The following is a 26982-nucleotide window of genomic DNA, read 5'->3' on the forward strand; positions in this document are numbered from 1 at the left end:
AGAAAATTGCCAGGCCACTACAAAATTAGCCTAAACAGGGCCAAACCATCCACATTGATCCTGGAAATAATATAGTCATGCACACAACTAAGCAACTTTTTTTAACACAAACCACTGCTATGGCGTGAAACGTGCCTGCCTGAAGAGAAGTTTCCAGTGTTTCCCCCAACCCCCTTTCCCTGCAAAATGGATGCCAGTATTTTGGAAGGAGCTTTCAAATCTAATCTCACCATCAGTTCTTTCTTCCCTCATTATGAACACCCATGCACTCCACTGGGATGGATGACTTGCTGGCAGCAGGATTTATTCAAGCACAGAAAAAAAGTGTGCTAAAATTGCCATTTATGTAGAGATGTTTTCTGCATGTATAGATGAAGGTCTCATGTTTTATAAATCTTAAAACCCCACACTCAGTTTGAATAGGTATAGACACCTTATTTTTGCATTTTATGAGACATTTCTCCAACAAATCAAAGATCTGTGGACCCTGAGAACATGTGAGGCGAAAAAAACAATCTACAGTTGATGTAAAACATGAAGCAGCCTCATCTGCAATAGTCATTGTCCTTATTTCACACATGAAGACACAATGAATCGTTAGGGTAACATTAATATCTCTTCATTTAATTTTGGCAACATGATTCCCAGGCTATTCACCAATTCATGGCTTTCATATGCAAAGATATTTAAGAGGTCTGATGTGAGGAGCTGGGAGGCCGAAAGGCCTGGGAGAGAGGAGGACAGGGGCTGTGGTTGGCAGTGTCTCCTGCTATTGTACAGGCCTGTTGGAAAGTTAAATGATAATTCTCATAACCTTGGTAATAAAGTTGAGTCAAGGCATTGCTAACCAGGGTGCTGCCTCAGTGTCACACTTGCCCTAACATCCTCTTGTCAGCCACAGATCCTTGATGTCTCCTCCTACTTGGAAGAGATCGTGAGGTGGGAAGTAATTGTTTTTGACTTGAATGATTTGTATGATGCATGGTCCATCAAGTAATTAAAATCGATGCAAATTAGAGATATAATCTGTACTCGAAGGGTGGGAAGGCATCCCATGAAATCACACCCACAGCTCCAAGCTGCTACTCAGAATTGTTTTCAAGAACCCAACTGTCAGATAAATAGCAGGTTGGTTATTACTCCTTCTCCAGATCTGACAGTTTATTTTGGATCATGAAAAAAGCAACAACAAAATGAAAAAAATATTGAGGAATGCCTTCCTCTTCTTTGTGGAAGAGGGATACTGCTGGGGACAGGCTGTTGGGACAGTCAATAAGCATGGGATTTAGAAGACACCAGCTTGCAATATTTATTTTGAAGGGGGCAGGAGGTCAGTTCTGTTCTGCTACAAAATATTGACCAAAGCCTTTCACAATTACTTGCTGACTAAGAAAAATAAAAGGTTTATTCAGCTACTCCTTTGGAAGAATTTCAGGCTTGAAAGAATTAATACTGATGCACAAACCTGGGCTACACATGCCACGAGGTATTGGGACAGAAAGCCCAGTGAGCATTGGGAGCTATGGAGCTACTCTGAGACACAGAAGTCCCATGAGTGATGCTCCTTGCAGCACTCATCAGCAGACTGTCCCTGCTCTAGACAAAATGGATAACAGAATAGCAACAAATAATATTTATTTTAATTCATCTCATAATTCCTTGGTTTCATGTTAGACTTCATGAAAAGACTTATTTTGATATTCTGCTGTCTTTGAAAGTCAAAACAAAGAGACAGGTTTGATACTTTCTTGCATCTGCTAGATATTCCAGGGGAAATGCCAAAAGTAATTTTCAATGGAGTAACTTCACAAAAGATGCATCTTCTTGGTAACTCCTCCTGAAACACTGTCCCCTTCTCTCTTGTGGCACACATGCTCAAGTGCTAGCTTGCATGAAATATTTATATTAAATTTGGACTGTAATATCTAGCAGTTCATTTTATCTTCATGATATGAAGTTTATTTTATCTTCTCAGTGTGCACATACTCAAGTAAAAACCAAAGAGGTAATGAAAACTGGGACACCTTCTCCTTCATAGCAGTCGCTCAGCTCCACAAGTCAGGGGCCTGCTGCCAAGCAGGAACCAAATAGCTGATGTTCAGGAATGGATTTCCAGCCCATCAGCCATTCTTTGTGTCTTACCCTAGGTTCAGTGAGAGCTGGCCAGTTACTGTGGGATAAAAGCCTGCATATGGAATGTTAAAAGTTGAGAGCTGCCATTATTTCTCCTTCTGTAACTAAACTTTAAAAGGGACTTCTGTCACAGGTATTTTTTTTGCTGAAGTGGAAAAATTGATTAAAATCAGCTCACCATTAATTCCCTCAACCATTCAGAAGAAACAAACTTATATGAAAACTGCATGTGCCTAATTTAAATTGAGTTACTTACAGACCCATCCTCAAGTATAGGTGAAGCCTGGCAAGCACATTTAGTAATATTTTAAAGTATATTAAGCATTTAAATATAAATACATTTAAAATTCTTTCAGCACTAAATCATATATTACAGTTGTGAGTATGGCAGAGACAATGCTTTAAATAAACACCAGTACACAGTAAGAAGAGATGCTTTTAAGATCTATGACTTTTTAGATTAGCATTTAATGTAAACCCTTATTAAGAACAACTGCTAGTACTTACAGAAACCATACAGGAACTGTTGTAAGTTGGGAGAGAAGCCACATGAAAAGAATCACAGGGTTACAGTCCTGTTACAGGTTTACAGTTAAGGTGCCATCATATCGCAAAGGTCCTCAAACACCAAGATTTCCCATTCCTAGTAAGAAAGCTCTTCTAGCTATGTAGTGCAACACAATACACTCAACAGTGAAAGCTGCAGAAAAATGTTTTTTTAAATTACATAAATATTTACGCAGGTTTATAAACAGTGCTCTAGACTGGCAATTTGAAGTATAAAATATGTTTATTTCAATTATATACAATACATTTTGATATACATTTTAGAATATTGCAGTTTGTACTCCATTAACTATGTAATATCCACAGAAATACAGCCATAGCCCCATCCCCACAACTCTTCCAACTTGCATTCCTCCAGGATGTTCATTGCTTAAATTAACTTCAAATTCTGTAATGCAAAAACAAGGTGTTCCTCCCAAGCACAAGAAAGATGCAAGAAGTAATACACTGATGGGGTCAAAGTGTCTTAATTTATGGCAGCAGTTCAAAGCAATCCAGCTTTTCAAAAAGGCACAGGGGCCAGCATACAGAACAATCATCTTTGATCTGATATCAAAAAAGAATTAAGACATACAAAGATACCTCCTTTCCAGAAAGGAAGACATAAGAATTTTTAAGAGATAAAAACGTAACTTCATAATCATAGGTTGCAGCAGTCAGAAAATGTAATTAAAAACAACCAACTGCTGGGAAAATAGATATTTTATATATTCATAGCTAGACAGTACTTGACAGCAAACTTAAGCACACACATAACAGTGTGTATTGACTCCTTCTCTGGAAAAAAAAAAAAAAAAGCCTGGAGACATGGTGTAAAAGGCCTATTGTGGTATAAAGTGCTTAGATGAAATAAACATGTATACATTTAGTCCTTCTTCCTTAAAAAATTCAGTCCTTCCCTAAAAAACTAATTCCTGTATGTTGCACTTTTTTCAAATTGTATACTGTTCATATACTATTCTTTCCAAGTGTTTAGACTAACAGATGTACAGTGATCTAACTATATTTTGGTGTATAACCTTATTAGAAATACACACAAAGTGGAATGAGAGTATCTTATTTCTTCCATAGTATAAAAAAAAAAAAAAAATAAAATTGGTTCCTAAGCCTTAAATCATTCAGAAAGAAGTTTCACCATCAGATCAGTGTTGCTGATTTACTGAGTTCCTTCATTACATAACATATTTACTGTATATCTAATATGCATAAGTACACACAAGTATGTGCATGAATTCACACAGATCCAATGCACATAAGTATATTCAAGATATTGATCATCCAGGCTATTAAACAAAAAAATCATACAGAAATTCCTCAGTACCAGTTACCCACACTGAACGTACTTGCAAGACAGTTTGAATTCCTCATTGGTGAAGCCTCCTCTTTTGGTAATAAACTTTATACCTGAGACACATCAAAACCCACACACACCTTCTTCTGGTTAGGTGTGTCAGAGAATACTTAATACTTGAATAAGTTTATATTATCATGAGAGTTACCTATAAAGAAAAAAAATTTAAGCCTATTCCTAAGGTCTGCTGTATTGTGCAAAGTGCATGCTTCTGTACTGGGACTGATCCAATGGCACATAACTCCTGTAGCCTCAAGATTCTGAGCTTAAGATATTGTACAGTCATCTCTGGATTTACCTTTTCCCCTCCTGCCACCCTGACAGTCTTCCTGGGTTTCATCCCTGCTATTGCCAGCACTTTCCAAATCCTGTTTCAAAACATACTCATCTGGTATTTTATGTACTTTACTAGAATCTGATGTTTTGATTTCATCTTCCATCGTATTATTCTCATCAGTCTTCCGTGACACGTCCCCTTGCAAACACTGTGTTTCTTCAGATTTATCTCCTTTTTCGTGCTGCAAGCTGTTGTCTTCAGTAAAGGCATCTTTGATTTCTGTTTTGTCTGTTCTTTCTAAAGCTTTATCTGTTTGGGCAGTTTTTCTGACAGCACCATTTGCTCCATCACCCTCCTCTTTCTCTGTACCAGCTTTCTGTCCATCACATTTTTCATCAGTTTCTAGTAGCTGTTTTGACTCTTCATCAAAATCAAAGGCATCACCATCATCTTCCAGTCTTTCCTCTGCCTGACTCTCCAATTTAACTTGTTCACTGGTACCTTCCTCCTGCTCAGCTTTCTGTACCAGGGAACTGTTTGCCCCTTCCTGAGAAGCAAATCCACCACAGTGGTGGTCTGCACTCTCTGACCTTTGCTCATTTTCTTTCAGTGTTTCTTTATCAACTTTGTTTTCAGTAGTTACAGTAACATCTACAGTTGACTCCTCTTTAGATTTACCTTCCTCTGTCTTAATTACATTCTCCACTTCACCTTCTAAAGGAATATTTAGCTCTCCCACTCTATCATACGTCATTTCTTCACTACACTGAACTGTTTGAACTTCGACCTTTGACTTCAAGTCTTCCACCCATTCTGTCCTACTTTCCTTTTGTTCCCCAGACTCATCCCCCATGCCCAATTCTGACTCCCAGATTTTGTTGGCTAAAAGACTTGGGTCTAGCCTGGTTTCCTGAGTTGTCACCTGTTTCACAGTGTCTGTGTCTGGCTCTGCCTGCAGCACATTTTCTTTCATCTCAGTAATAGAGCCTCCAGCCTCCACAGCTGCCTCATCCTGCTCATCTGTGCCTGCAGAATCTGAACACATTTCCAACTCTTCTACTGCTATTTCCTTCTGTCTGTCCTTCTCATCTGAAGCATTTTCAAGTTCAGTTTTAACTGGGTTATTTTGCTCCTCTGATGATGCTGAAGGACTGTCCTCTGAAGAAACTGGTTGGATGCCTGCCTGATCTTCATCTTCCTTTTCACTTGTACCTGCTGGGACACCACTTCCACACGAGTCCACCCCCTCCAAGCCCACAGACTCCATTGCCCTCTTCTGACTCTGAACTATGTTCCCAGACTCATTTTCTTCTTCAGCTCCTTCACCTCCTGCTTTATCAGTTCTCCCATCAGTGCAGTCTTTGCTTACAACAAGCTTTTCATGTGAGACATTTGTCTCCTTGTTTCCAGCACTTGCTTCTGAGTGCTGCAGTGCCTCAGCCTGGCTCTCCACATTTACCTCTTCACTAAGCAAGCCTGATACTGTATCCTCCAGTAGCCCTGCCTGGTCAGAAACCAACTTAAAGCTCCCACTTGTCACATTGCCTTCCTGACCCATTTCATTATCACTCAGGACTTGGCTAGTTTTAAGATCCTCTTCTTCTTCCTGTTCGGGTGCAGCTTTTTCCAGTTCGTGCTTTGTATCTAAGACACCAGTCTCAAAAATCTGATTACCCTGCAGAGAGCCCATCTCCAAGTTCTGATTTGTCTTTGGGTTTAAGTTCTGCTGCTCAGCCTCCATACCAACAGGCTGCTGGACTGCTGTACCTGTGGATGTGTTTTCCTTTCTTAAATTTTCTGTGTCACTATCATCATTTGAAGAAGCACTCCCTGATACGTCTTCTTTAAGGCTTTGGAAATGTTTTTTAAACCTACTATCTGGTAAAACCATTGTTGATAGGGCATCATGTTCTTCAACCAGCTTTTCTGCCTTTGCATTTTCATCAGCATGCAATGTCTGTACTTCCTGCTCCTCAGTCTCCTCTCTGTGTTCCTCATGCTCAGTATTCTGCAAGATTTCTCTTTTCCCCACATCCTCCAAAATCTCATTTTTCATATCCACTTCATTGGCTTTGCCTAAAAGACCATTGAGAAAGTTGAAGGGACCACACCATAGCACTTACCTCCCCACTTAAAACCCAAAAGAGAATGAATCAAAGAATAGGTTAATAAAGATGAGCTTTTGCCAGTTATGTGAGGCAAAGCAGCAACTGAATTAGTAAGGGCCCAGGGTTTTTGATCAGTGAAATTCATCACCAGGCTCTCAAAGCAAGAAGTCTCCGGTGCTGGCTTGTGGTTTTGTGAAGTAAAAGATTTATTCTCTTGGCTGTGTGAACTGCAGCTTTTGTAAATGAGAACAATTGTTTCAAGCAGTGCAATTTAACAGTAATACTTGCAGATGAAGACTGTTTTTTTCTCAGCAGTATTATCTACAACTTTAACCCTAACACCATTCTGTGCATGCAAGAGTGTGCATCTGATATCATTATAATGAAGTAATCAAGGATTAGTCAGTAATATTTTACTCCTAAGTATAACCAGGCATCATCAGTGTATGTTATAAACACTGAATGTAAAATATGATTGGCAAGCAAATGGTTCAGCTGTTCAACATTACCAACATAGACCAAAGCTCAAGCACGTTGTGCCCATTACAGCCACTTCATCCCCCCAAGGGATGGGGACTTTGGTGGGTTTGGGGGTGTTCTGTAACAGTTTTTCTTCAACTTACATTTAGAAGCAACAAGTATTAGAACAACAACGTTTGTGGTTTCAGCAGTTAACATTTGGGTCTATGTTGTACCTATTTCCAAAGAAACCTCAATAAGGAGAATAAGGAGAGGTAAAAAATATGTTATATTTAAAAGTACACCCTTACCTGGGTTGTGGTGTTCCATACTGTTTCCACACAAAAACTGAGTGAGGAAAAAGCCAACAGCTAAAAGCAAGATAGCTTGCACTTGCACCAGTTGGCTGTCTGCTGCTATTTGTATGTTCATATAGATCAAAACCAAACAGAAAAATCTATTTCTTTTCCTTCCACTAGTGTTACAGTTCTCTGAGAGGCTGTTCATTATAATAGCCTAAGAAGAATTTCTGCCAACCAGATTTCTCCTTCCAAATGCTATGCATCTGAGTTCTCTTCTTTGAAATTAACAGTGTTAATCGTGTTCTAGCAAGTAAAAATGTTGTAGTGTTAATATGAACTGATTAACAGTACTAGGTAACCAGGAATAATGAATTCATACATCTCTGTGTTTTAACAGTGCCTAGCACTGTTGTGCATCAGACAGAGTTCTCTATAAATGAACCAAAAGACAAGTTCTTTATAAGAAATTAAAATGCTTTTTTTTTCTGACTGTTTAAGGTATGTGCTGAAAAATATTGACCAACAGTAGGATCATTCTGTGACAATTTTCAAAATGTGTTTAGACAGTAATCTGAATGATTGCTGCTTATCTTTAATGTAATACTTGTGTTCTCATCCTTTGTCACCTTGAATGGGAAATGAAGTCTCCCTGTTCAGGAAACTGCAGGACATACTTGAAGTGCTAACAAAAATTAAGCAGAAAAAGGCACAGGAAGTAATTCAACAAAGAGCATGCTGCGTGATGTGTTAAATGTCTTGCTAACAAATGCCTAAACTCCAAGCAAAGTTGAATGAATGGACAGACAGACAGAAGGATGTGAAAAAATATATAGCACTTACCTAGCATCCCATCCCTTCCTGTCTCTAAAGTCCAAGTTGTGCCTGGAACATTTTTGGAAGGATCCGTATGTCCTTCATTACTAAGAATGTCTGATGTCTCCCCGTTGGTGGCTATGCCAGAGTCTGGGATTATCCCATGTTTCTGTGGAGAAGGAAAAGAAATGCTTTAGAGCCTGCTGCTCAGAAAGGGGAGGACAGGTTCTGTGTTCTTGTCCCTGACATTCTGAATATGCAGTCACTTCAGTCATTTCATTAAAAATGGCTGAAGTCAGAAAAGAGCACAGAATATTACAAGTTCTCAACTTAGCCATTATGATAGCATGTGACCTCAGCCTTTTTTTAAAAAAAAAACAAACCCAAACCGAAACAAAAAATAAATCTGCTGCATAAAATGTTCTTCAGAGAAGTGTCTCCTAAAAAAGCAGCTACCTAATACTAAGTCAATACTAAGAGCTCACTGTCAATATTAGGAGGAAGGACTTTATACAGAAAATTCCAGAAATGGCAACGTGCAGGCAACATGAAAATTGAGTTCTTTCTACAAAGCTAGAATAAAATTTTCTGCAAAAATGTCCAGGAGGAGAAAGTCAGCAGCTGAACATGGGTTTCTTTCATTCATACCTTCAGTTGCTCCTTCAGCACAACCACTTCATCTCTAAGGTCATCCCGCTCACTCTTTATGGAATCAAAGAAATCTTTCTGCCTCTCTAATGCCTGCGTTCCCAGCACAGACAGAGGGCAAGGAGATGTAAAGAAAGGAAGACAGACAAGTAAAGACCATGAAAAGCAAGTGTAAACAAGAATGAGCAGATTTAAGGTACTCAAGAGATTCACAGCATCACAGGAAAACTTCAAGAAATACACATATTTGATAACCAGGATTGTTACTAAAGCTATTCAGAGCCCAACCCTTCATTAGGGATCCTTCAAATGAGGATTCATTTTCTTTCATATCTACTAGGCAAATTAATTCATATCCATATTACTTCAAAATGTACACTGAAGATATGGTTAGATTCCTATCTGTTAACAGAATGGCATGGAAGCAGGCCCAGCATGTTTTAATAATGTTCTTATTCCATGGGTTACATAACGGGTGCAGTACGTTTCAATTAATTTGAAAACTGCCAATAAATCATCTTTAAACTGGGATGTACCATGTGCAGATGCATATTTTGCTACTCAGCCCCCCTGGTATTTCTGTATAATACACAAATAGAACAGTAAGTAAAATCAGAAAGTTCTGAGTTTCAAATTACTGCAAGTTACTGGGCATCACAGCCACAGAGAAACTGCTGCATTACTTTCTCTATATCCACAAAATCTTTCAATGCTCATCATTAAAAAGGAAAGTCATGCTTTTATTTAAGAGTGAGTTTCCACTTGTCTTAGATAGAGGGTGGTGCAGAGGGATTAAAAGCAAAGGAGAATTAAAGACTTTCATCCCAAGAGCCCACAAATAGCTCTTTTGCTTGTGTATCACACTCCAGTTTCTGCTCAATCTGCAGATCAAATCTGACTAAGCAAAAATTCAGTGCTGATGGAATTGCATTATAAATAGTACTTCCTTTCTCAATATGGCAAATACAAATGGTACACCACAGCAAATAAATTACCTAAGGCTTTCGAATCAGACCAGCTGCTAAGTTTTTTCTGGATTTTATGATACTGGCCAAAGACAAAGTCTATTTGCTAGCTCACTACTAATATAGTAAGGCAGCCAGACCAAGCAAAGTGACTAGGGGGATTTTATACATGAGGTTTTGCAAAAGCAGCATCAGCTGGAGAATGACAGTGCCACTCTAAACACATTTCAGGAGTTGACAGTCCTACCCCTATTTTTTTGTCTTTCCACTCTATTGTCTCCTGAAGATCAGAAATTTCCCTGACATAGCTCTGCTGTTTCTGTTGCAGCCGCTGGATTTCCTGAGAGACAGGAGCAAAACAAGAAGAGAGGATGCAGGTAACAGGTTAACAAAGAATGTTAAGACTGAAGTGATGCAAAAGACTGAAAAAAGTCAGGTGCTGAAGTAAAGGAGTATCCACATGTACAGTTTCTGACATTTTAACTAGACCTACACCCCTGATGGCAATCTTACTCTCTTACTTAATCTTACTTAATGAGAGGACAAAACAAAGTTAGACAGTTCCATCAGTTCCCTCTGCATCTCCACAAGCAGCTCTCTGAAACACAGCTTATTTTGTATTGTGAACAATGCAAAAAGAGGCCCAGCTTCAGATAATACTTCAGAAAGTAATATTTCTGAACCTCTTTGGCCTGAAACACTGGTATTTCTTCAGATGAGAAACTTGAGTAGAGAATAAAATTCTGTCTGGCTCACTTTCTGCAGTCCCACTGCTAATTGAAAACATACCAATAAAAGAAGCCATTAAAAAAGTTACTTACTGCAAGCATTTCTTCTCTTTGCTTCAGAGCCTCTTTGATTTCCATATACTGAAACTGCAATATGCTATGAGCATGCTTCTCCCTCTCAAATTCCTATGAATAAAGAAATATTTGTGACACTTTTCTTGATCAACAGTAACATCCCCTGTACAGAATAAGCCCAACCACAAAGAAGATGCTTACTGCAATGCAATTCTTGAAAATTCTTCTAATCACAGTCCCTTAAGAGTATAATTTTTGTCTTGTCACTTTCCAAAAGAACGCTATTACTCCATAAAATTTAGAAGTGACAGGCATAATTTAACCATTTTTTTAAACTGAGCAGCAGACTGGCAGTGAACAGCTTTTACACTCAAGTCCTACAGACTTCACAGGTCAATAGATGGGAATTTAACCCACTCTTCCCACAGAGAGTTAAATATACATTGCAGACTTCAAAAATCCCATACCATATCTTCCAGGAACTATAGTCAACTACCCTAAGCTGAAAGACCAGTTCTGAAAAGCTAACACAAGCCACAACTTCATTATTTAATACCAACTCACTAGCTGTCAGGTGCTGAAACAACGTGAAAATTGACCTCTCAACCAAGTATCTCCCTTGACTATAATACATTGTACAGCTCTCCCACAGGAAATGCTCCAAAAGTCACTATGAATAAACCCTCTGAATTACCTTTAAAGATGGCATATAAAGGACATGTGATAATATCACTATATCTTTGCCAAATAGAAAATTTCTTCTTCAAAAATTGCTTTACAAGATCAAAACTTTTGGAAGATTCCCATTTGTATGATCACAACCACAAGTAACTACAGCAGTATCTTATTTGTAATTTGGGTGCCTCTGCCTAAAGATCTCTGCATCCCTCCCAATTTTTCCCTGTGAAATAAAATGCCACAGCTATATACACACTTTACTTTTTTCTTCATATTGTCGCCTGGATTCTGCTAGTTGTTCTTCTAACTCTAAGAGTGCATCCTTCAGGGTATCCACTTGGTACATGAAATTTGTTTTTTCATTGTCTAGTTGAGCATTTGACACCATAGCCTTTTTGTATTTCTCTTCAACTTCTGCTAGAGAGTCCTGCAAAGAAGTAGCAGCCACAGTCAGAGTCAGATATAAAGGACACTTTGCCAACCAAGACCTTCAGCAAGAAAATTACTAAACCACAAACATGCTGAGTACTTCTATTGGAAACCAGTGCTAATCATGTACTATAGAAACCTACCAACTGTTCCCAGGTGAGGATAAACCCCACACACACCGTGTTCCCACCAGATGTCTGTTTACAAAGCAAGGTGCCTTACCTCCAGGCTAAAATGTTTCCTGTTCTCTGCTGCTTGAGCTTCTGCCTTGTCAGTTTTCTTCCTTCTCCCTTCCCCCCCTCTGCACATTGGCAGCTCAAAGCAGCTGCTGAAGATTACAACTTCAATTTTTTTTTTTTTTAAAGGTAAACTGGCCTTGAATTAAGATCATTTTAGATAACCTTAGGTCTTAAATTAAGGCTGTTTGACAGCCACTTCACACAAATTTCAGGGATCCTTGCAGGATGGGAACTACTAAATATACTGACTCAGGAATTAGAATTTGCCATAAAAATGCTATGGCTTTTTTGACCTGATGTGTCATTTTTCATTATGTTTCCTGCATCTCACCCCTTTCTTTACAAATTACTCAGTAAGACAATTCCCATGGTGCTGTAAACCTGTCCTATCAACTTGACCTGAATATAACACACTGAGGTGTTTATTAATGACAGATGTTGACAGATGAAAAATCAGGATAATTTTCTATGTTGTTCAGTCAAACTTTGCAGTATTTGATTTTAATAGAGAAATAAAAAAGTTACACAAACAAAACAGTGCAAATATGCAAACAAGGAGGATACTGATTTCAACATTTTATTTTACGGTTCAAGCAATTTATCTCAGACCCTAGGTGATTTTAATAGTTACATCTAAACCAGAGGTAAGTTTCTTTTACTTCCCTTTTCATTCAGTCAACAGATGGTAGTTGTGAGATGATCACAAAAGTAAGTTTGAATCATGCTATTACATCTCTACTGACAAGTCAGAATTTGTCTTCAAGGATATGAATTCATACAGTTCCAAACAAAAACAGTTGTTTGGTACACTTTTCAATCCAAGCATAAGAAATACCAAGCAAAGGAAGCCAGCCAAGGTTTGGAAATAGTGTTAAGACTGAACCTCAGAAATTAGCTGGGAAGGAAGTATATGCACATAAAATGTTAGGGTAGCTGCTGCTCCACTCCTTCAGCAAGATACCTTTTGTTTTCTCAGCATCAAGCAAGCTTAGGTACCAATCACCACAAAAGGCAGTTGAAAGGACATAACCTGACAAATTACCTGTATTTTTAGTCATTTTGCTACATAGTGATCAAGGAAACAAACAAGTTTGAAAAAGGGTAAGAGTCCTCTTTTTCCACTGAGGACTCACTTAAGATGGCAGCATCTTCACCTGTCACAGCACTGATCTGATGACACAGTCAGCAATTAATGCTGATAAAAATTGCACTGTATGCCTGGATATGCCTAAATATATATTTGCATATATATATGCCTACATATATATTTGCAAGATTGCCTTTTCCAAAAAACACAGCTGGTGTTGCTTTCTCTGTGCCAGCTGGCGTGAGTGTTTTTCACTTAACAGGTTTGTTACATGAAGGTTTGTTACAAGAATTGTTTGGGTGTCTTCTGTAATCTAAATATAGAACCAAAACAACAGTCACCACCTCACATGCACAACTTTCCAAAGGCATGCTGGACCTTATAAATACAAAAAAATACAAGTTTTTAAGCTCCAGTTTTTCATAACGCTGTAGGGCATGGGTTTCAGTTCATCTTCAGATATTGTGAGGCTTCCTGGATTAGGAAACTATGAAAAAAACCTAATAATTTAAATTTGCTAGCAAGAAGATTACCTTCTCAAAACAGCAAAGACAGCATGCAATAGTAACCAATCAAGGTCAGAAGAGATACTTTCCCAGGTAAGGAAATGCTTTTCAACACAATTTACAGTCCCTCCCAGAAGCAAGCATGCAAGGTCAGTTCTAGATCTCACGCTGGCTTAGGATGTTTAGTTGGTGTTAATGATCACACTCCCAGGCTGCAGTAAACCAGTACCTTAATTTCTTTCAGTCCCTGCATGTATTTGCCTTCTACATCTTGAATCTGGTCCTTTAACTCATAGATATCCTGAGGGAAATGGTGAGAAAGGTGAATGATGCCACTGATAGTAACGGGCAGAAGCACAGGGATAGGGAAAAGCAGGTATCCAAAGCTCTTATTTAAATATTTCTACCACACAGGTTAAGCCATCTGATCCTAGCCTGAAGTGTTGCTAGACAATGAAATTTCTGGGTTAGAAGTTTATGCTAAATTCTGCTCTTCTTGACTGCAAAAAGCAAATCTTCAATACTAAGGACATGACAGAGATCTAGTTTCAAAGCCTCCAAAAATTATGTGTCCCAGCCACACAGCCCCTCTCTGTCCCTTTGGCTGATTATCACCCTCTTTGAAATATTCTGGTATTAGGAGTTAAGTGCTGCCAAAGCAGGCAAAAGACAGGCTCTACTAGAGATATACAAGTGACTGTAAAAAAAGCATAGTCACACTTTATTTAACCACAGTCCTTTTTCAGTGTCTATCTTCTGTCCTTGGTCACCAGTACACAGATATCTTTCATCTCATTAATAGTGCTGAAACTGGGACAGATCCACTTGTATCTGAGGTCTTAATGCAAATTCCAGATGTATTCATTGGCTGTCATTTCAGAGGAGTTGTAAGTCATATGCATGCAAGTTAACAGAATTCAGATTCCCTATTTTAAAATAGTCTTCAGAATTGAGCACAAAACCAAAAAAAAGCAGTTTGGCTATGGACTACCCAGAGCAGCACTCACTTTCACAAACACTGAGTTGCATGGGGTTTTGCTGCTCAGATGTGTCTAACTTAATGGAATCATGAATTAGATTACAAAATACAGTCCTCTCCCCAAATTAACATGCAGTAACTGCAGAGCTTCTGGTATTACTTCAGTCCTCAAAATGCTCTATAGTGCCCCTTTCCCATGTCATTAGGTTAGGATGAGATGTGTGTATTCTAATTGGTTTGATGTGTTGTCATATACTGGAGGACTTGACCCAAAACTCCTGCATTACACACCAGCTTTCCAGCAGCAGCTCTCTAATAAAAATATTCACTTTTCATTCACACAGCACAATTCACTTTATCGGAACCGCCAAAAGGGGGATACAAGACAGGGAGTTTTTTTTGTTTGTTTTTTAGGGGTTTTTTGGGTTTGTTTTTTTGGAAGGGGGTTTAGAAGCTTTAAGGCATATTTAATAATGTCCTTCAGATATATTATTCTATATAATAATGCAGGAGAGAGTCAGAGTTGGTATTAGCCTGCCCATTCCAATTCTGACTGCCAGTCTCTATCGTACGTAATGGGAATAACAGCACTACTTTAAAGCAAACCTATTGTTTATTAACTTATCAAATGCGAGGCATAAGAACATTCTGATGAAAAGATCCACATTTAAGAGACAGATTCCTAAGCATTTATGCTTGTTTCAAGTATTTCTTACCTTAATTTCTCTAATAGATGCTTCTGTATCAGCTGAGATGGATGTATCCCCACTGCCTCTTCGTGAAGAAGTCCCTCCCAGAGAGGCTAAGGTAGCTGCTGATAAACTGGAAATACTACGTGCTCCCTACAATCACACAGAGTTAACAACTATTATATTTTTTTCTAGTTACATTGTGGGTTTGTAGTTTAGCTTTTTGGGATGTGAAATGAAAAATTTGACTTATGTTGGTTTTTTCTTATTATTTGTTTTTGTTGTTCGGCTTTAGGTTTTTTTTGAAATACATGTGTTACACCAACCCTTGCACTTCCAAATTATGCAAATTTGATTATAATATAACTTTCTAAGTAAAAAATTAAAATATCAAGATTTAATAAGGGCAACTAATGAGAAAAGGCTGATCAGATGTATTTAAACACTACTGAAATAGGAACTTGCATGGTTTAGCTTCTAAATATTAATTCTGAATTAGTAAGATCTTTAGGGGCTAATGTTATCTTGCCAGATTTTTTCAAACTTGTGATAATACATCTTGCAGATGCATTTGACTGGGCCTCAACCTCCTCTCTTTTCATAGATATTTATCTATTCTGTAGCAGTAGCCACATTAACTGCATTAGTGGCCTGGAGGTTCTGTATTAAGCCAATTTCTCCCTGCTGCAGTATCTGCCTCTTCTTAGATATTATTTATTTACTTTCATGTAATACAATAAAATTTAATAAACAAAACCAGTATTCTCATGGCTTAGCCTAAAGTAATTTCAGCAAACTGTTACTGAAGGTAATCTACTTAACCTCTGAATAACAAATCACAAAGGCTTCAAAGTTTGTCTTAAATATAGCAGTAGATGGGTCAAATAATGGGGCAAAAGTTTTGCCCCATGTTGGATTTTCGAGAAGATCTGTGTACACTCATTGTGAGTTTCACCTACCAGAGTGTGAAAGAAGTGCTATTGGCAGAATAATTCAGACAACCCTTCTTACCTTCTCAAAGTCTTTTTCTGGCCTTTCCTCAATCTGTAAAACAAAAATTTAGAAGGAACTATTATACAGTAAAGGACAAGTGAAGGCAGGAATATGTCACGGCACACCTCAAATTTCTCAGCAGTATGAAATGAAGTGGAATATATTGATAAAAACTATTTAGTCTACTAAATAAGAAAGAAGAATACTTTTTTTCCATATTCTACAACCCTGTGTTTCAAGTATGAAGATGGTGTTTCATCTGAGTCATCAATGTAAAAATACAAAGAACTACATGGGTGTGAACTTAAAAGCCCCCGATGTCATTCTCTGGACACAAACCCAACAGTATACAACTGCTGTGCTGACACACAACTACTCCTATTTACTTTGGAACAACAGAAAAATATGCCCCAAATGAAACTGAAATAGCAATTTACTTTAAGTAGAGATGTTATTGCTTTTGACTGAAAGATCAACAGATTTCCAGACCAAGAGAGTTTCTTGAAGTTTCATTTTTTAGGGACCCTAACTAGAAAAAAGACTACCTCAGAAGCCTGCCAGCACATCCTCTCCCATTCCAAAAAGAAAGGTAGTAAGTTAGACTTGAAGAACTGTACTGTATCTGCACCACTCTGGAAAGAAGAATGGGAGAAAAAACAAACAGAACCCAACCGCACACACACATTAAAAAAAAAAAAAAACAAAAAACAAACAAACAAACAGAAAAAAAAACCCCAGAAAAAAAAAAAAAACAAGGAAAAAACCAACCAAACAGAAAAAAGCCCCCTAGCCCCCACCAAATCAAGTTAAAAACCTAAGTATTCTCCATTGATGACAAAAAATGACTGTGACTACAAGCAAAGATCCAAGACTGGGACTTCAAAAACTAATGCTCAAGCTAAGTATCACGGACCAGTTCAAGGTCTAAATAAACAGCTCTTTTATTGTTTCAGTACTTCACTGGAATTTACTAATTCAGAAGAGAGATCTTGCACTAAAACTAGTCTAGAAGAGAAAAAACAGCCAAAGTAGCTTTTGGCAGTTTAGAAAATTACCACAGATACAGGCAGCATAAATGTTTAAGAGAAAGTTACAGAGCAAAACCTACATACAACCTGGGCAGATTTTTTTCTTGTGATGGAAACTATCCTGACAACTTCATCCTGTGCTGAACCACCCAGTTCCCAGGAGCAGAAATTTAAACTCAAGTGTTTCATCATTATTCACTTTGCTATTGAGGGGTGAGGGGTGGCATTTCACATCAGAATCTTTTTATAGGTATCACCATCTAAAATGGAACTAAGTTTTAAAAGGACTGAATTTCTAATTTTGCGTGCAACAAGAGGTCACTAATGAAGGCAGATACTTCAGTTCAGACCCACTAAACAAGACAGACTGACTCTTGCAAACAGCCTGTTATTTTCATGCCAGACAGCTCCAAGTGACAGATTTAACATTCTAGCACAGCCACACAGTGCGGTGTTGTTTATTAAGACAGTTGTGCCAGTGTGTATTCTGGTATATTACCAAAGATTAGTGTATACTCACCCTCATCCAAATCTATTTCCAGAAATTTATGTGAAGCCTTTTGCAAAGTCTACCTTACAGGTTCAGGGCACAACTGAAAATATTACTTTGCCCAAGCCATTTACACAGTTCTTCTGATAAAAATGTACAGCCTCAGTTTTTAATACGATAAAGGAGGGAGCAAATCTTTGTAGTGTTTTACTGATGCATCACGAGTCAAAAGCTGCTTACAAGGGGGGAAAAGTTAAAGACAATGTGGTGAGAGATGCACACAGTGGGCATTTCTACTTGGTGCAGTCCTAAGAACACCTGTGGAGATTGGTATACATTCATTGCATAACAATCTTTAATAATTCTCTGAGGCAGCATAATCTCTAATAACTAAAGCTATTAAGAAACTTCTAAAATTGGGGTGTGGTTTAAAGAACAAAAATACAGGAGATTTCATTTCCCCTTGTGATGCTCTCATAACCACATCCATTTGGGGCCCTGACATTGACTACAATTGTAATTTTTTTCAGTATTAAATTCTAATAATTTAATCTCTTTAGAGAAAATCCTCATTCTAATACAGTACCCTTTCATTACAAAGATGCCTCCTGCTACACAACGCTGTTTTAAGCAAAAAGTCAGAGGCATATAATTTTATGGTTAGGTGGCAGTGCTAACATCAAAAGATGTGAAGAGTGTAACAAAGACAGAAGCCTATTTTAGATGAATGTTACATAGTTTTCATTCTGCTTGTCTTTGGATTGATAGATTGATATTATCATTCCTTTAAAAGGATGTATCGTGCTTTCCAACAGCAGTCAGCCACCAGAGGGAACTCCAGGTTTTCAGCCTTCTTCCAGTCCCAACAAAGCCTCTAGCATTTGATACAGTGAGAAATCAGAGAAAGGTCGGGAAAAAAAATGTTTATTTTTCTTTGAAGCAGCACAAAAGTCTTGCCCAAAACACTCATCTTTGGTATTATCATTCAATAAAGAATAACAGAATGATTAAACAGACTGAAACTCACCTCTTCACCTTCACAGTACTGTTATCAGCATAGACTTTCTTACAAATATATGTGCAAATAAAAGGACTAACAGAACACTTGCTAGAAAAGGAGATCTAAAGAGGAATTCTCCTAATCATACTAAACCTTTGATTTCTACAACTTTGTGCCATTTTAGGTTTCCACATGGTCTGTCTCTAATCACACATTACCTTCCCCTTCACCAACAATTTGGGCTATTTGTATTTGAGTGCATTAAAAAAGCAGGAAAAAGAAGTCATTTTCCAAGGAACTCCAGCACAGACATCTGTGTCTGGGCAAGGAGAACAGGTTGCTCTCTGCAAAGCAAGTACAGTGGGATCAGAGTTCAGCTTCTTCTGACAAGTGATTTTGGAATAAATCCAGAATCATGTTACAAAAATGTCAGGCTTACCACATATGGAGACTTAACAGAAGCAAAATCATCTTACTACATTAATATATTGACTATATTCTATAGATAGTAAAACATTTTAGTATATTGTTTGAAAAATTATTTCTCTCTCCTCTGCAGTGAGCTAGCAGGTTAACTCTTGAAGTTCTCTGCCACTGGTGAGTGTTCAGGACAAAAAAGAGCCCCTGCAGCACTACAGCAGCACATCCAACAAGATGATTCTCAGGCACCTACTGAAAAGGCCACAGACTCTGAAGTAGTTAAACAGTACACCCCAGCTGCAAGTAAAGAGAAAAAATTATCCAGATCTTTAAACTGATGGAGGAATCAGGACTAAGGAACAATTTGAAGCTTCCCAGTCTGCTTAGAGAGGAAGATGAAGTGCTTGCAGTTGGGTAGCACCACATACAAACCTCAGGTACAAAAACAGCTTCAGTGTGTTTAGTGCCTGGCTGTCACTGCCCAGCTCCACCTAAGGTCTTGCACTTCCACTTCCTCATAAAAGCAAGGGGCTTTTTGGGTGACAAATCATATTAACGTAATTTCCTGCTCTTAAAGTAGTACAGTAGAATTTGAAATGGAAATATGACCCACAGGTAAGAAAAATTCTTGCAATAAGTAGTGCTGAACACAGGATGGTCCCTACAAAATCTGGAATTAAGAAAAAGTACTGCAGTCAATGTAACCCCTCCTACAATCTTAACAGTTGGATCAGCTGGACTGGGGCAGGAAGTAACACAGAGGGTTCCTGGGTGTTTTTCCAGTGAGAGCCACCTTAAAACTAGCAATTAGCAATAAGCCTTTAGAAGTCAGCAGAGGGAAATCTCTACTGAACTTTGGCAGGTCTAAAGTGGATTTGTCAGAAGTATCATTGCTCAGGAATGAGCGTTATGCCAAACGTCATTGCTTAAACAAACTTATTGATCTCTGAAATGCAAGTTAGCATTGCAGCAAATCCTCACTCTAGAGGGGCCAAAAGCACACTCAGACTTCCAGCAGCTGGGCAGGATACAAAAGTACTGTAAATCTCTTGAGTGTAGATAAGAGAAGGCAAAGCTTGAGCATGCTGGTAAGTGCTTCCATGAAAATTACGTCTGATTGCCTTAATTTTATTTCTGGTGAGAACATGATAAGCTCCTTCAAATGAAAAAAAGCTATCCACAACTGTTCATTAATTAATGTGCAACCTTAGGACAGCTAAGAGGCAACTGCATTTTCAGTCTTGCACTTGGTAGGATCACAGTGCTGTTGGTATCAGCCTGCCTCGTTAGGCTATACAATAGCTACTTGTGCCCACTGACTGAGACATCACAAGATTAAGAGAGTCTTAATTAACTCTGTCTATTAAGACAAAGTTAATAGGAAAGATTCTCTCTGCAGAGGAGCCAAGCATCCCCTCTTCCATTATTTTGTCTTCAGAGAAATACTATTGTGTATGTAGGGCCTGTTGTCTCCTTGCAGAGTAGATTCAGCTTGGCATCTCTCCAGTGTCAGTGCTGACACAGTAAACCATCTCCAGCCCCTTGCATTACAAACAGTCTAAAATATAAACAGAGAATTCAAAGACAAAAAACACCTTGTATTTCCCAGGAGGGGCAAGCTGCAGTTTGTAATTAGCATAAGCAAATTACTGAAATGACTCAGACTGTATATAAAAACCACATAATGAAAAGAAACATCAATGTATGGGTACCCAATTCTTGCACTTACAGAACTTCAATGGAATCTCTGGTTATTCTGATTTTTTTGCTTTAAGGAAACTTGAAATTCACTTTGCAAAGCTATTTACAATGTATTACTAATGTAAAATATCCACTGCAAAAAGCACATACCTCAGGGACTCAGGGATTAACTAAAATACTTCTAGCTCACCAGCTACCACACATAAACTGATGAGATTTTTTTTTTTTTAAAATCGTAATTTTAAAATGTTTTTGCACCTATAGCTAAGAAACACCAATACTTCAGAGCACATTGCTCTGTTCTAGGAGTTGCATTTTCTTTTGCTCCAGCCAGTATATTTTTCTCTCTCACTCAGGAGACACTCCATGATCACAAGGCTCCCCTATTCCCTTCCTGATGACAAAAAGTAATCCTGTGTTGATGGTGGCATCTGTGTTCACCACTGTGATGCAGACCCAGTGCACAGTTCTGACCATGGTGAACCCCCCCACACACTACATTTGAAGGGAGAACCAGTATGATGGGGGACATCAGACACAAAGAACCCTTCAGTGCAGACTGTGTGCGTTTACTGAAGAGGAACATTCCCAGTGTTCACGTTACAGCTCACTGAGCTGCATTCTGTGGCAAATTCTTTGCCTATCCAGGTACTCCTTTTTAATCACTCCTTAGGGCAGCATCTCCAGCATTTAAGTTTCAGTTACTCAGCAAAGCAACAAAGGCCACAGAATGTTATGACTAGGGAAGCACCTGTGTAATAATCACCTTCCTCGTCACTTTGTATCTTGGGGATGTAGGAGATAATATGACAGGTCCCAGGAGAACAAGGAAGATTAATTTTTGTTACAGACCTGTTTACTACAAGCTTCACATTTCCTCTGAAAAACATTCTACTGCTCTTTGCTACTGTCATCACGCTATCAGGCCTTGGCCTGAAAGTAGTCAGGAAAGGTACTCAGAGCTTTAAAATGTCACAAAGAAAAAGCAGCAATATGCTATTGGGAAGACGAAGAAGAAAAAAAAAAATAATAAAAAAAATTAAAAAAAAAAAAGAAACTTTGTATTTGTAAAAATCGGGGGAAAGCTCCTTGTCAATTATAGTTACAGGGGCTGGAAAAGCCTTTAGCATTTGAGTCTTGCAGTTACTACTGGGGAATTCCCAATAACTCCAACACACTGGGTCTGTGTAATCCTAACACTTCACCATGGTAATCACTCAGCAGTGCCTGGTCATCTGCAGTCTAACAAATATGTCCACATCCAGCCTCTGGATAGCCCTGCAGCAACACAACAAAATACTGCTGAATAGAGAGAAACTAAACTACTTGAATGCTGAAGTAAGGTTTAGGGTCTCCTGATTTTAATAACCAAAGGAGATCTGGCTCTAGCACCAAAAAATGCAGACTTTTTCACTGCACCATTGCCATTGTGCTTTATGCCTAACTGAGAAAAAATTAAACATTGTCAGGTGAGTCCAACATGTACTTCTATTGTAAAACGTGTGCATCTGCTTAGAAATTACTTTGGTTTTGTAATTTCTCATTCAGTTCACCCATTATTTGTCTTAAGCATTGCCCAGGAGGTCCAATTAATACCAGAAGAAACCATCAGAAGAGACAGTGACCTCTTTGTACAAAAGAGACCTTGAAGAGCAGAATTAAACAGTTTAGGAACAAAGAAAGCTAGAGGAGCTCACCACTGGACTGGCCCGAGAAGAACTGGCTCTGGAGGATGCCCGAGATCCTGACCCAAGGTAAGAGCTGTACTCAGAAGGCTGCCACAGGTAAACCAAGAACAGCAAACAGAGAAAAGAGAAAAGCATTAGAGTTGGGAAGTGAGAGAGGGCTTAAAGCTTTACATCTGGAGTTAACTACAAAAACGGTGACATGCAGCTGGACAGAGAAATAGCAGTGAATGTCAAAGAAAAGACAGCTTTTAATGTTAATCTGAAAATTAAGGCAAGCAATAATTTCAGTTAATGAATGGAGTGTTGATTCAATTCTTAAAATGACAGAACACTAATGGTTTATTTACATATCTTAACATACCAGTCACAATAAAACAAATTTTAGTCTCAAAACTAAAGACTCGATCCTAACTCTTCAAGACCTCTCAAGTTCTCTGGTGAGCCTTTTCCCCATGTTTCCAATATAGTGAGCATGTAAAATGCTCTACAGGGCAAAGAAAGAAACACCAATCAATGTGATGGCTGAAGTTGAAAGAGCCCATCTCAAAAGACTGTTTATCCAACCTGCTTTTCCAGCACCTGCAGTCATCATTTCCTGCCAAAGAAAGTGTTTTAGTCCTTGAAGGCAAACATCTAAGCAGTGGTGCAGAACAGAAAGGGCTGACTTGTTGCTGACAAGGAGAAAGAATGTGCAGCTACACTGTTTTGTTTCCAGAGGTTATAATGCAGTGGAAGTAGAGAAGGGAAATGAAAATTTGAAGAGTCAGGAAAACAGAACGAAAACTTATTCTGGAAACACATTTTAGACTTACCCCCCCACATATTTTAGAGCAGCAGCTTTACACTCCATCTTGTATTTAGACGTAGTTTATAGGAGATATATAAGCATATATAAAAGATCATTTTTAATACATTTAGAACAGAGAGGAATTAAAAATGTTTGTGGTTTATTGGATATGGTTGTTTTCAGGTGTTTTTTTATTTTATTTAACTAGTAAAGGAGTTCAGAGACAGAATAAGCAGTGGGCCCGCAGATCAGAATTTAAAAACAAAACCAGACTGCCCTTATTTTCCCCCCCAGCAGATACAACAGCAGCAGCAGATGAACTGCCTGACATAAATGGCCACCATGACACAGAATCCCCATGTGAAAAGAGGTGAAGGCATTTCCTGCCTTCTAATATGGGAATGCAGTACTGCAGTCTCTCTTTTTTGAAATGAAGCAATTTTTATTGTCATTACTCATACTGTTTTTCCCCACAAGTGACAGAGCACTCCACTCACAGGAACATTTATTTCGAAAACACTGTCAGAAGTTGCCCAAGACATTGCTACAGAAAACAAATCCAAAAACAAAACCAAACAAGACACACATTCACAAAAATCCTTTACTTCATGCAAGCAGGTAAGCACTAATGATGTAACACTGGGGAAGTTTTTTTCATTTTGTTTTTTAACTTCATAATTCTTCATTTTCAAAAGAAGAATTAAGCCTCTGAGAAGGAAGGGACTTCATGTACCATCTTCCCAAGTGCAAACCAAGTTCAAGGCAGAGCTGAAAACCCCTCCCTACAGGGCTGGTAAGTGCCTAGTGCCAGGCTCTGTTGGCCCATGGTCTGTATGAGATCAGGCATTGTAACAGCAGAATAATCACTGCTTATTACTTGGTAGAAGCTCACGACAATGGTGCTCATACTTGTGCCTACAGCAGCAGGCTATGAATCTCACACAGTCCATCTTAAATGTTCCTGGGCCCACATAAGGTTGCGTTCTGGTACACACAGAGGAGGACAGAGACAAGACAACAGGGAAATGCAGAAAACATCTTACAGCATGAGAACCAGAGGCACCATACCAATAACTTCCACTGTATATGCTCCTGTCATACACAGATGCTCATAATTATCAAACTGAGTCAGAACAGGACTGGCAGACCTGGTTATTGGTTTGTCTGGAGCACTACAAACTAACAAGGTGCAGCATGAAGGACACAGGAATGAGCAGAATGTGCAAGGCCAGGAACACCTTCTGTAGGCAACCCTGAGTTCATCACAAAATCATGAATTTCTGACCATTCTCCCAGTCATCAATTCAACTGCTTGCATTGCCTACCAACAAAACAGAACATGAATTCTTAAACTGTTCAAATCTGTTCAGCCTTACCTGCTGGCCATGTGGGGGAAAACTCACACCTGACAAACTTCCTTTACTAGCCAGTTTACTAATAAAGTAAAAAAGATGGAAGATGCATATTTGAAGACTGGCTCCAGCATATAAATACATGTCTCAGGGAACACAGGGGGAGTAGGTAACTCTACCTTTAAGCTTTGAGGAAAAACAAAATCTGAGAATTTCATTTGACAGTTGATACAAGAGCAGTGCAATTTGCTTACAAAAGCTTTCAAATAGATTTTTGCTGCCTGTTGTACAACCAGAAAGAATTGATGTTGCCTCTCTGGCCTGCTCCTGCACCCTCCAGTAGTGAACCAAACTGCAGACAAGTGCCTCCATCCAGAGAGAAGCCTGTGGCAGCATCACAACCCCATGAGCAGTGGTTGCACAGGCAGGAATAAAAGGATCAGCAAATCCAGGTTTCTGCAAACAGCACTGCACACATTCAGATGGATCAGACACCAGAGAGAGAAACAAGTGGACCCAAGAGGAACAACAAAGGCTGTAAGAGTTGAAGCTGAGAAACTTGGTTTAACTCAATAGTCACAGAGATTGAGACTCTTAAGAAATGTTTATTCTTTATTACTGTGCTGGGTGCACAGGGGGTAGATCCACTCAACACACACACACCACTTGGTTATTCCCTTACACTTTTATCCTTACAGGTCATACATATCCATTACATTTCCATGCAAGAAGTGGGGTTATTCAGATCATCTCCCAGGAGTTATTAACGTAAGATTCCACCCATTTCCACATGCACACTGTCTTCTGGTGGTCCTGGGTGAGGGTTGTTGAGAAGAAGGTTCAGAATCCTGTTCACGGGGCACTTTTAGCCCCAGGACTTGAATTTTTGCACTTAGGTGAGAAATGCTGATGCAGCAAACCAGAACTATGTGAGTCTGGGTTTTCTCTAAAGCTTATCAGCAGCACCTCTCTTGTTTGCAATAAATCAGAGGTATCTTGCCTAATGATGCCCTCCCTGGCCACATTCTGCCTGGCAACATCCTGCCTGGCCATTTCACTGTTCCTGTGTTAGAAAGTTTGAACCCTTTGCATCAGAGACAACACATGCATGGCTGAAGGTAACTTTAGTATTGGTGTTCAGAGCATTACTACAACCACCTCTGTAATTTCTGGTTGGCAGGGCATCACTGTACAAGGCGGGCTGAGGAAGACAAAATTTTTTTTGCATAGAAAATGAAACAAAAATGGTGCCTAGAGCAGAACTAACCATCTTAATAAGAGATCAGGCTTCTTAAACTAGAACAGAAGGAAACTCAGTATAGCAACTAATGATCATCTGTGCCCTAGAAGCATTAGAACTTGATTCCCTCTCTACTAAGAATACCAAGCATTTCCTACAGGAAGGGAGGATACTGCCTTAAGCAAAAGTTAAACCGTGTAATTTAATTCCAGGTAGTTACATTGTTATTGTCTCACACACCTTCAGACAGAGAGGGTCTCTCTGCTCACTTAAACCAAAGCCAGAAAAAGAGCTACATACTAAGAGCAAAGTCTTTTAAGATACACATTTTAAGTGTTTCACACAGCTGCAAGATCATCTTTTGTCTACTTTATTATTGGATTCAATGATCCTGATGGGTCCCTTCCAACTCAGCATATTCTACGAGGAAACAAAAATGCAGGGAAAATCCAAATAATTCCGGGAGAAACTGGGAGTAGCTTGTCAGAGCACCGCAAGACAGATGACTGCTGTTAGTAACCATCATTCACAAGATGCAGCAATTAAACTCATGGACTTTAATTGCTGCACACTCTATCAGGCATAAGTGCAAGACATACTCCAGCAGTGGTCCCCAGCCCACAGCGTGCAGGCAAAACCCTGCTGCAAGTCACCCCCCTCCTCCACATCCGCAGTGCTCCTCTTGCTGGCCACAAGTGACCTCAAGGTGATGTCCTTGTGATGTCCTTGTGCTTCACCACACCAGGCAGGCTGCAGACCACTGCTTGAGCTCTGCCTGGCCAGTGCCAGGCTGGCCAAGCTCCCCTGACTGCACACAGGGGACAATCCAACCTCCTGAGGGATTCTGAAGCTTCAGCAGTTTTCTTCTAGCAGTTTGTGAATTACTCATTGGTAATATAATTTAGTGAAGACTGGAGTGTCTTAAGTTTGCTACACTCACACAGTGAGCAAAGAAGTAGCCTCAACTCAAAATAAAAAACTTCAGTTGTTTAGGATCCCCGTATTTTTCAAGACCAATTGAGGCCAAAAGCAAACAAAATAAGAGAAAGGGAGGTACAGCAAGGAAAACCAGTTGCTCTGATTTTAAAATGTTTTAAAACAGCTTTCCATTACTCACTCCAATCTTAAAAGGTCTGATTTGTTGCTTTGTTTTTGTTTTTTTAATTTTTAGTGAATAGAACTACAGAGGCTCTTGACAATTGGTCCGAACTCACTCCTAAGTACAAGAGGTTGTATTATCCGAATGAAGA

General features: G+C 38.9%; 1 protein-coding gene across 21 annotated transcripts in view; it reads right to left on the reverse strand.

The window, feature by feature from the left end:
* Positions 1-26982, reverse strand: part of LRRFIP1 (LRR binding FLII interacting protein 1) — a 99375-nt gene that overhangs the window by 8611 nt on the left and 63782 nt on the right. For 7 of the 21 annotated variants that reach the window (XM_071747037.1, XM_071747036.1, XM_071747030.1 and 4 more), the window contains 10 exons: positions 22363-22440; positions 16045-16077; positions 15061-15186; positions 13595-13666; positions 11361-11531; positions 10445-10537; positions 9871-9963; positions 8659-8751; positions 8038-8179; positions 2905-6404 (listed from right to left, as the gene is read on the reverse strand). In XM_071747037.1, the coding sequence (XP_071603138.1) occupies positions 4318-6404; positions 8038-8179; positions 8659-8751; positions 9871-9963; positions 10445-10537; positions 11361-11531; positions 13595-13666; positions 15061-15186; positions 16045-16077; positions 22363-22440 (2988 nt within the window). In that variant the 3' untranslated portion in view covers positions 2905-4317. Of the gene's footprint in view, positions 1-2904; positions 6405-7059; positions 7148-8037; positions 8180-8658; positions 8752-9870; positions 9964-10444; positions 10538-11360; positions 11532-13594; positions 13667-15060; positions 15187-16044; positions 16078-22362; positions 22441-26982 lie in introns of those variants that run through there. The other 14 variants (XM_071747045.1, XM_071747046.1, XM_071747038.1 and 11 more) reach the window with 11 other exon arrangements.

The sequence above is a fragment of the Heliangelus exortis genome, chromosome 6 (assembly GCF_036169615.1).
Source record: "Heliangelus exortis chromosome 6, bHelExo1.hap1, whole genome shotgun sequence".
Classification (NCBI taxonomy): Eukaryota; Metazoa; Chordata; class Aves; order Apodiformes; family Trochilidae; genus Heliangelus; species Heliangelus exortis.